Source organism: Rhincodon typus, chromosome 22 (genome assembly GCF_021869965.1).
Source record: "Rhincodon typus isolate 14 chromosome 22, sRhiTyp1.1, whole genome shotgun sequence".
Classification (NCBI taxonomy): Eukaryota; Metazoa; Chordata; class Chondrichthyes; order Orectolobiformes; family Rhincodontidae; genus Rhincodon; species Rhincodon typus.
Window position 1 is genome coordinate 2529668 of NC_063353.1, and position 11157 is coordinate 2540824.

At 42.4% G+C, this 11157-nt stretch overlaps 1 protein-coding gene across 1 annotated transcript in view; it reads right to left on the reverse strand.

Annotated features, from left to right (window-relative positions):
* Positions 1–1447: 1447 nt before the first annotated feature.
* amdhd1 (amidohydrolase domain containing 1) overlaps positions 1448–11157 on the reverse strand; it is a 16009-nt gene continuing 6299 nt past the window's right edge. The window contains exons 3-5 of the mRNA XM_048610450.1: positions 9042–9135; positions 6246–6406; positions 1448–2805 (exon numbers count right to left, since the gene is read on the reverse strand). Of these exons, the coding sequence (XP_048466407.1) occupies positions 2700–2805; positions 6246–6406; positions 9042–9135 (361 nt within the window). The 3' untranslated portion in view covers positions 1448–2699. The remainder of the gene's footprint in view (positions 2806–6245; positions 6407–9041; positions 9136–11157) is intronic.

The following is an 11157-nucleotide window of genomic DNA, read 5'->3' on the forward strand; positions in this document are numbered from 1 at the left end:
CAGGATGTTAGTGAGGTTACTTTTGGAATACTGTGTACGTTTCAGGTCTCCCTGCTATAGGAAGGGTATTATTAAATTGGAAAGGGCTCAGAAAAGATTTACCTGGATGTTGCCAGGACTGAAGGGTTTGAGTTATACATAGAGGCTGGGATACTTTTCCCTGGAGCATCGGAGATTGAGGGTTGACTTTATAGAGGTTTATAAAATCATGAGAGACACAGATAAGGTGAAGAGCAAAGGTCTTTTCCCTACGGTGGGGTAGTTCAAAACTAGGGGGGCATATTTTTAAGGTGAGAGGAGAAAGATCTAAAAGGGACCTGGGGGGACAGCTTTTTCACGCAGAAGGTGGTTCGAATGTGGAATGAACTGCCAGAGGAAGGGTAGATGCAGGTACAGTTACAACAATTAAAAGACAAGTTGGAAATCAGCAAAATCGGTGCTGTTTCCCCAGCTGGGTCTGGCCTATAAGGTATCATGTGGGTTGCCAATTGTCCAAACCAATCTCCAGGAATGAGATAACAAGGTGTAGAGCTGGATGAACGCAGCAGGCCAAGCAGCATCACAAATAGAATGGGTCTAGGCCCGAAATGTCAGCCTTCCTGCTCCTCTGATGCTGCTTGGCCTGCTGTGTTCATCCAGCTCTACACCTTGTTATCTCAGATTCTCCAGCATCTGCAGTTCCTACTATCTCTAGGAGTGAGATTCACTTCTTGGACATGACTTCAGTCAATTCGAGGGCCATAAAGAATAATTGTCACTTTTTCTTACTCCCTTGAATATCTTCATTCGTGATTCAAAGATCAGAGATGGTGGGATGGTCATGGTTGGTCTCAACAGGTCAATTACAGGTAGGGATTTCAGGTGACGAAATCTGCAGAAATATGTCCTCTCGTAACTGACAAGGCTCAGTCACCAGGGATGTGCTGTCAAACCACAAAGTGCAGGCAGCCAATAGTTTAGTTGGTGCTAATGCTGGCTGTGATTAGCTGCAGAATCAGCATATTCCACACTCACAGAAAAGAGAAAGGTTTGGAGATCTGACAGAGGCATTCAAAATCAGGAGCGGTCTGGACTAAGTAAACAGGGAGATGTTTGTAAAGGACAGGGTACAGATTTAAAGTGAAGCAAATGTCAGTTGAGATAACATTTCGTCATTCAGCGAGTAGTTAGAATGCACTGCCTGGAAACATGGTGGAGGCAGGTTCAAATGAGTCTTCAAGAGGGTATTGAAAGATTATTGAATAGAAATAATGTGCAGGGATATGGGGAAAAGGCAGGAGGTTAGCATGAAGGCAAAATGCCCAGAGAGCTGGTGAAAACACAGTGGGCAGAATGGTCTCCTATTGCATCCTAACCTTCTCTAATTCTGTGATTGTCAAAATCCAGGCAGCCAATAGACAATAGGTACAAGAAAAAAACAGGAAGAAGTTTTTGTTTATCTTCTACGAGTAGTTTATTGAGACACAATTTCCTACAGTGTTACATTGAATTAAGAGCTCATCAGTAAAAGGATAGAGTAGTTTTGAATTAATAACGTATCATTAGGATAGTTCCTGTGATAAGGTTGAGTATAGATGCCACAAATTAATTGTAATCTTGATTTAGGACTTGCTACAAAGACACTCCAAAACTTGAAACAAGGTTTGCTATTGTCCTGGAGATGGATAGCCAAAAGAAATCAGCTTACCTGACCGTGGAATTGCAACTCAGTAAAATTCATATACTGAAGTGACCCTCAAAATTAACTCCAATGGCTCCTAATCATACTTTTTAAATAACTGGTCCCAGACTTTGTGATTAACTAATACTAGACACCAGGTTTATAGCATATATAAAATACTTAACAATTTATTAATAATACAGTAGCTTGAGCAGAGCAAAGTTAGACAAGATAATCTAATTAATGTTTATGATATAAACCCAATCTTCTTTGATTTTAGACCCCACTCTCACACAAAGCTAGACAGACTAACAGACAAAGTTAAAGGATAAATCAAAATAAAAAAATGAGATGTAAATATCAAATTCACTTAAGCAGATTCCACAATTTATAATCTCACAGGCACATGGGATTGTATCTTTCTTGGCCTCTGAAGACGCTGATTCATGCAAATAGCATCCAGTAAGCTCTAAGGAATATTCACTTAATTCTTATATCTGAGATTCCATTCTCTGAACTTTCAATAACATGGTAATGGGAGGATAACCAGGGAGCAACCAAACCTTCATCCTGCAGCTTACACAGCCTCAATCGTTATCATAAACAGTTCAAAAACCAATTCAAACTTTGGTTCTCTTTCTTAAACAGGTTGCCCCACTGAGAGGCCCTAGTTAACATTCAACGCCTATCATCTTTCTGAGTATAATGTATCCCTAGAACTGAAACAGCTGCGGTGTTCTTTGAACAAGAATCAACCTGCAATTAAATTATCATCCAGGCCTGGCCTCATAAACACATACCAGCTTGTTCTCCATTTTATTTTAAAATAAGCTGCTGCTCACAGTCTAAAGGTCACCTTCAGTTCTCAGCTCATCACTCACAGCTCCAAGCCAAAAATGAACAAAAAGTAACAAACAAAATAATGAAAGATCAGGTAAGGTGCTATAAGTTAGTGATCTGTTTTAGCTGCTCATACGCTGGATGAAGTTCCTGCAGAATAGTTTGACATCATTTAGCTGATGATTTGAGCACGGAACTGCTAATAATCCAGGCAGCTTCTATTTTCATATGCGATCTTTCCTTTGGTAATGACATACTTGATTAGATCCTGATGACCTCCAAACTGATAAATCAAGTGCTCCCACCTTAAAAACAAAAGACAGGGATTTACTTTGACAATGTATGAATCACATTGCAGCTTTCAAAAGAATCTTAATTACAGCTTTAATTTGGAAACATCAACTGCATTTGCAGATGTTGAAGCAAAGTGTAAAAAAGAAAACAGCACCTAGATCAAAAAAGGAAGATGTAACAATTAACAGATAAAACATAATGAAAATATTGCTCTGCCCTAAAGGAGCAAAAATAACAAGCTACGTTTATTCGTATTTTGTAGATTTTGTAACTCTTATAAAGAAAGACTTGCACTTATATACCACCTTATATAACTACAAATCATCCGAATGCATTTTCCAGCAAAGGAAATGCTTTGAACATAACTCATTGCTGTAAAATGGGAAACACGACACCCCATCAACACCAGCATGAGAATGACCAGAGAATCTGTTTTTTCTCGTGCCGACTGAGGGATAAATATGAGTGAGGTCACCTGTCTTAACACTCCTCTTCTTCTTCTGAGTAGTGCCAGGGTACATCCACCTAAGGGGGTGGATAAGTCCCTGGTTAAAGTGTCATCTGAAGTAATCCCCAAGAACTGCACTGAAGTGCCAGCCTTGATTTTTTGATCATCGAAACTGGGACTTGAACCCACAACCGTCTCAATTCATCAGAAGCAGGAGTGCTCCCCACTGAGGCATTGGTTCATTCTCCTGGACTATTGGTAGCTGCTGATGTTTGTCAGCTACTCCTGCAGGAGATATGCAGTCATTATATGCCACACTTGTATCATCTTCATATATCCACAATGGTCTGTCTGTACCTGCTCTGCAACATCTGTCATCCAAGTGCATCTAGTGTTTAAAAAATGCATTCATGAGATGTGGGAGTCGCTGGCTGGGCCAGTATTTATTGCCCGTCTGTAATTACCTTTGAGAGGGTGGTGGTGGGCTGTCTTCTTCACTGCTGCAGTCCATATATTGGGGGCAAACCCACAATACTGTTATAAATGTGAGGTCTTTGAGCTTTCGCTCAATGGTAACCCCCAGGACGTTGATAGTGGGGGAATTCAGTGATCGGATCACCATTGAATGTCAAGGGATAGTGGTTAGATTGTCTTTTATTAGAGATGGTCATTACCTGGTATTTGTGTGGTGTGAATGTTACTTGCTACTTGTCAGCCCAAGCCTGGATATTGTCCAGATCTTGTTGCATTTGAACATGGACTGCTTCAGTATCTGAGGAGTCGTGAACGATGCTGAACAGTGTGCAATTATCAGTAAACATCTCCACTTCTGACCTAATGATGGGGGGAAAGTCATTGATGAAGCAGCTGAAGATGGTTGGACATAGGACACTATCCTGAGGAACTGCTGCAGAGATGTCCCAGAGCTCAGATGACCACAATCTTCTTCCTATGTGTCAAGTATGACTATAACCAGCAGAGAGTTTTTCCCCAATTGACCCCTCTCTCCTCTTTCTTTACATTGTCCTTGAGAAGAGATCATGGATAATGAGTAACTAACCTGCTCATCAGTCTGTAAACAAGATTATGGAATGGGCCTTTGTATAAAGAGCAATTTTTCAAGTGGTTTGAGATAATAGGAGAGATCAACACTTTACTTCAGTGTGAATGAAGCTATTAATTCCTGTAATTCTTATAAATTGGGCTCTGACAGCAAGAGTGGGACTTGAACCCACAATCTCCTGATTCAAACTGGATCGTGCCAGCCACTGAGCCACAGTCAAAATTACGGACTTGCCATCAGTGACTTGAATCCCAGTCTCCCACATCACAAGCTGGGCACTAACCATTACACACACACAGGGCAAAGACATAATCCCGAGCTTTCCATTTTAAATCTGGATTATCCAATAATTTAAACAATTGAAGTATCAGCAAGAGCAACTTTTATTTATATAGCACCTATAACTTAAGGAAACTCCACAAGGCATAACATGAGAGTGATTTTAAAGCAGAATCTGACGTAAAATCATGTAAGGTTCCACCAGAGTAGTTGACCAATGGTTTGGATGGGTTTAAATGAGGAAACAACTGCAGAAAGGCAGAGGGGATTAGAGACAGAATTAGAGAACTTTGACACCGAAATGGAAATTTAGGATGAAGATAATAACACTACAATCAAAGACCTTCCCTCCATCATAAGGTCAGAAGTGGGGTTGTTTGCTGATGATTGCACAATGTTCAGCACCATTCACAACTCCTCAGATATTGAAGCATTTCATGTTCAAATGTAACAAGATCTGGACAATGTCCAGGCTTGGGCCAATATCTGAGCCGTATAAGACACTTGTTAGACCTCAGCTGGAGTGTGGTGTACAGTTGTTAGCCCTGCATTAGAGGAAATTATGAACGTATTGGAGTGTGTGCAGTGCGATTTACAAGAATGGTTCTAGAAATGAGAAACCTCAGTTTGACGATAGATTGAAGAAGTTTGGTCTATTCTCCTTGGAGAGAAAAGAGTTGAGAGGAGATTTGATAGAGGCTTTCAAAATCATGAGTGGGCTGGACAGAGTAGGTTGTCAAATGAACAAGAGCGAGAGGGCATAGATTTAAAGTGATGTGCAAAAGAAGCAAGGTGATATGAGATTTTAAAAAAAACCCTTCACTCAGTAGGTAGTTAGTGAATAGAATGCACTGCCTGGAAATGTGGTGGTGGCAGGTTTAATTGAGGCATTCAAGATGACATTGGCTAATTACTGGGATAGAAGTGGTGTGCAGGGATGGGGGTGGGGGGAAAGCAGACTGGCATTCAGTAACGATGCTCAGTTGAAAAGCTAGTGTTGCGCTATGAGCTGAATGACCTCCTTCTGTACTGTAACAATTCTGTCATTCTCGCAGATCATTTATATGAAGTCGTTCTTCAATTCGGAGGAGTTCCTCTACTTCTCTAAATTCCAGCAACAAATGTTCAGCAAACTGTACTCTGAAATTGTTAAAGATTTGTAGAATAGAAGCTTAAGTTTCAAAGTCCATTTCAGTAGAGGGGTAATAAAGAGCAGTTCCAGTTGAAATGTGAAGACAATGAGAATTAGCTCTAAAAGTGAGAAATCTTACATTTCCCTTTAACAGAGAGTTCAATTTCTCGTCACTCTTTTCATTGTAATTGCAGCAAACCTTTCATTAACCGGCACCTACTGGACTAGGTAGTGTGGCCGTTGAACAATATTCCGGATAATCAAGAGGACATACACACTAAGTGCTAGAAACGTAATGCCGGGGTAACCACATCACTGTTACTTGAATAATTATGCAACTTTGCCTTGAATATAACTTACTGCCAAAGAACGTTTACACTTACACCTTCAACTATTTAAAAGACAAATTGACGGGTAATTTCCGGTTTATCGAGAGGACATGTTAACAAGATGCCGGTTAAACAAAGTTTGCTGTATGCTGTTACCAGCCAGCTCTTCTGGATGAGCGAAATTTCAGTACATGACATACCTTGGTGCGTTAATGATGAGGAGATCTCCTTGCTTCCCTACCTCCAATGAGCCATAAGAGTGGGATTTTCCCAGGGCATAAGCAGCATTGATAGTGGCAGCTGCCAGGCTCTCATTCATCGACATCTTCATGTTTACACATGCCAGGTGCATGGTCATTGGCTACCGGGGAAATTACGACATGTGTAACCAGCAGAAATTAAAGAAGCGAAATTATCAATGAACGATCCATGAAATGCACAAGGTTCCACCTATCTTCTCCTTTATCCATCTTCTATCTGCCTCCCCCCTCTCCCTATTTATTTCAGAAACCCCTTCCCCTCCCCCATTTCTGAAGGAGAGTCCAGACCCGAAACGTCAGCTTTCCTGCTCCTCTGATGCTGCTTGGCCTGCTGTGTTCATCTAGCTCTACACCTTGTTATCCCACTCTCCTTACTGCTGTGAATTTCCCTGAAACGATACACTGACCTGAAAGTGGCTAACACAACCACTGGAAATCACAGCTAAGCCTGTGTAGGTTTGAAACACAGATTGCTGCTCCAGGAGTGGATAGGAAGAATTTGTGACAATGAATTGCAAATCCGAGACTTTTTTAGCCTTTTAATTCCAAACCGTGTACGACTGCTACAACCTCATCCAAAAGTCAGAAATCTCAAAATGTTGCAAAGAGATTACAGGTGGAAACTGAGTATGATGAAACGGATCATGTAGCATAGGAGTTCATAGAATTCCTACAGTACGTGAGCCAGCCATTCAGCCCATCGAGTCCACATCAATCCTGTGGAAAGCATCCCATGCAGACACACCCTCCCATCCCATCCCTGTAACCCTACATTTCCCATGGCCAATCCATCCAGCCAGCACATCCCTGAACACTACGGGCAATTTAGCATGGCCAATCCACCTACGCTGCACATCTTTGGACTGTGAGAGGAAACCGGAGCACCCAGAGGAAACCCATGCAGAGAATGTGCAAACTCCACACAGACAGTCGCCCGAGGCTGGAATCGAACCCAGGTCCCTGGCGCTGTGAGGCAGCAGTGCTAACCACTGAGCCACCATGCTGTAAAGAGATTTGAAATGGAGCAGCAGAAACTAGAATTTCAGGAAAAAAAAAGAGGAAAGAGAGAGAAGTGGGAGAGGGAGAAAAAAGAGTAGAGAGTGAAGAGAGAGAATTTCAAGAAAAATGTGTGGAAAAGGAGTGTGAACTAAAACTGTTCAAGCTAAGCGGCCGGAACCCCAGACACCACTGGCTCAAACTGTTCATTTAACTTCTAGGTTTTCTTTCCAGCCAATATTACAGCAGTTAAATGGCCAGTCCAACATTGGCCTCAGCAGACTAACCTTTCAGGGAGAGCGTATGAAGTTTACTCCCTCTTGCTTGGGGAAAGTGTCACTGAATATGTAGCAGTAGAAAAGCTGATGTTAACTGTGCATCAGTTAGTGCCATAGCCATACCATCAAAACTTCCATACCTCAGGAAATGGCTTGACCAGACCTACTTGCTTTCGACCATGAGTGTATGGGCACTTATGTCACAAGCAAGTTATGAAAATCTCAACGAAATAATTCTCAGAAAGGAATTTAAACATTTCATACCCTTCCCAATTAAGGGTACAATTCAAGGAACAGAGAGTGACTGGGTCCAGGCAGGAAGCCACACAGGGTGGTAATTTGAAGTTTTTTTTAAATTCATTAAGGGGATGAGGGTGTCGCTGGCTAGGCCAGCATTTATTGTCCATCCCTAATTACCCAGAGGGCAGTTCAGAGTCAACCACATTGCTCTGGGTCTGGAGTCACATGTAGTCCAGACCAGGTAAGGATGGCAGTTTCCTTCTCTAAAGGACATTAGTGAACCCAGATGGGTTTTTCCTGACAATCAGCAATGGATTCACAATCATCATTAGACTCTTAATTCCAGATGTTTTTATTGGATTCAAGTTCCACTATCTGTCATGGTGGGATTCGAACCTGGACTTGATGGGCCAAACAGCCTGTTCCTGTACTGTCCGATTCTCTAATGCTATGATCTAGGAATCTCTCACTCTGCACGCTAGGAGCCAATTAGGTGGGTAACCTGTCAGAAGACAAGACAGAAGGGTTCTCTTGCTCTGAATGCTGCTAAGTAACCACCATTGAAAGGAAACAGCGTGAAAGGATATCAACTAACCTGTGAAAACTAAAATCCCAAAAATGCCTGTTCAACTGTCAACGCTTCACTGTCTACTTTTCCCGAGCTACCCAGAGAGATTGTCTGTTTATATCTTTTAAATTTTACCTTTTTCTCAGACCCACTTCCTATTCCCAATGTGTTTCCTCATGTAGAAACCAATAAACTCACATTTTTGTTAACTCAAGTAAGCCCGGTTAAATCGACTCTTTTATCGACTATTCATTTGGTCAGGGAGAAAGGCATTCGCAACAGAGGAATCCTTTTAAACCGAACCTTATCGTGACCGACTGAGGGAGCAGTGGGAATCAGTCCATTCCCAACACCCCACCCCGGAGCTTAACGATTTGGGGTATTTCCGTCTGAAAAGTTTGTAACTTGGGGAACCTCACATGGGGTTTGCTTGTGACAACCTGCATTTTCAGAAAGCTTTTTGCTTGTGAAAATGGTCTGTTGTGTTACCTACAATATGCCATTGACTACACTTCCAAATCACATAAGTACTTCCAGATGTTGGAAAAAAATACCGGATAAATACGGAGTCTTTCACTTCAAAGGCTCCAGGTCAAAGCTATAGGTTTATTACAGAGACACTGGATCAAACAATGACACAATGGATTTACTTACCATTGAGAAACAGTATGCATTGGGATTAAAGTCACTACCAAGAGCAACAATCACTCCAGCATCAAGCATGTCTCGGGCTCGTGGTGTTTTAAGCCTAGAAGCATTTTAGAAATGTAACTATCAACATGATTTTATACTGCATAAGATTTAAATCTCTTCCCAGTAATACTCTAACGTCCCCTCCAGTATTCTCTGACTTCAGTCTGCCATCCTGTCACCCCACCGTCAGAGGCTGAGAGTGTTGAACTTCCCTCCCCTGAAACCCTTTTGCCTCTCTCCTCCCCCTTCTCTTGCAGAGGATCTGCTCCCAAGGATATTTTCAGTCTCCCCTCCTAATATCTTCTTCTCTAGCTTGGTATCCAATTTGATGTGAATGTTCCTCCCAATCAAAGGCGATTTACAAATGCAAGTTGTTGTTGTAGCATACCAATCAACACAGTAGCATTTTTTTTCTTGTAGTGGTCAAGACCCATTCCTTTTTTGTGCTGTGTGATTGATGCCACACCATGTGTTTGGCTTCTTTATGGATTGATTGAGGAGATAGCAAAATCAAAGACTGTCTTCAGGCCTAAACATCACAGCATCCCTATTTATTTGATATTAATACCTAAATACTGCTGTACACAGAGATCATAGATACATCAGGCTCTGATCACATTCAATATCTGCTTTGTGTGGTCTTGTCCCTGTGACATGTTTACATAGGCAGGTCCCATTGTAAATGCTGACAAATCATACAATCCCTACAGTGTGGAAGCAGGCCATTTGGCCTATTGAGTTCACACTGACCCTCCGAAAAGCATCCCACTCAGGACCCCTCCACCCACCCCTGTAACCCTCCATTTCCCATGGCTAACCCACCTAGTCTGCACATCCCTCAACACTACAGACAACTTAGCACGGCCAATTCACCTAACCTGCACATCTTTGGATTGTGGGAGGAAACCCATGCAGACACGGGGAGAATGTGCAAACTCCACACAGTCACCCCCGAGGGTGGAATCGAACCCTGGCGCTGTGAGGCAGCAGTGCTAACCACTGAGCCACCGTGCCACCCACATAGTAATTGATTTGCGGAATCCACCCAAGACAAAAGTTACTGTTGACAGGAAACAACAGAATCAGGTTTTGAGAGAATGAGGCCTATGTCTAATGGAGGCCTGGGAGCTGGGGCTCCAGGCCAGAGAAACACTCTGAAGACTCTAGGACTCTGGGCATTCAGTAGGGCTGTGTGGGATTGTAGACGGTTACGGATTTTATGACCATGGAAGCTGGGCTTATATCAGAGTTATATACCTCTTGGTGCACACCAGCTCCCCCTTATAGGTTAAGTAACCTCTCATTAACCCCACGAAACAAACTCAGAGTTTCCACATGCCTGTTAAGGTCAGTGAGCTTTACCTCGACAGAGCGTTACGCTCTGCTTCATATTTAATATTTATCAGAGCCCGAGGAATGGCAAACATGAGCAAAACCTGTTTACTATGTGGACAAATATTGACTAAATAGCTCACCTATAACCCATGCAGTCTTAAACTCCTGATAAATTATCATCTCACGCAAACACTGCCAGAGGCAATAGAATGTACCTCAGTGCGCTGTGGCAATGTCCTCAGTCATGAGACAAATTTACATCACAAATAGTCCACAGACGCATACAGGCACACATACACAGGCACACACACACACACAGACACACATACACAGACACTACTTACACAGAGACATACTGATAGGCACATACATACACTTACACAGAGAAAAAGACAGATACACATGCACACATACTCACGGATAGATACATGCATGCACATTCACAGACACGCACAGACACATTCACAGACACACACATGCACACACATAGATCGACACACACACACACACACACACAGGTAAATACATGCATGCACAAACGCACACAGGTAGATACACGCACACACACACACACAGGTAGACACATACACGCACACACACAGGTAGACACACACACGCCCACGCATGCATGCATTCACAGGCAGATACATGCACGTAAAGGTAGATACATGCATGCACAGGTAGATACATGCACGTGCACACTCACAGGTAGATACACACTTGCATGCATACACACGCACTT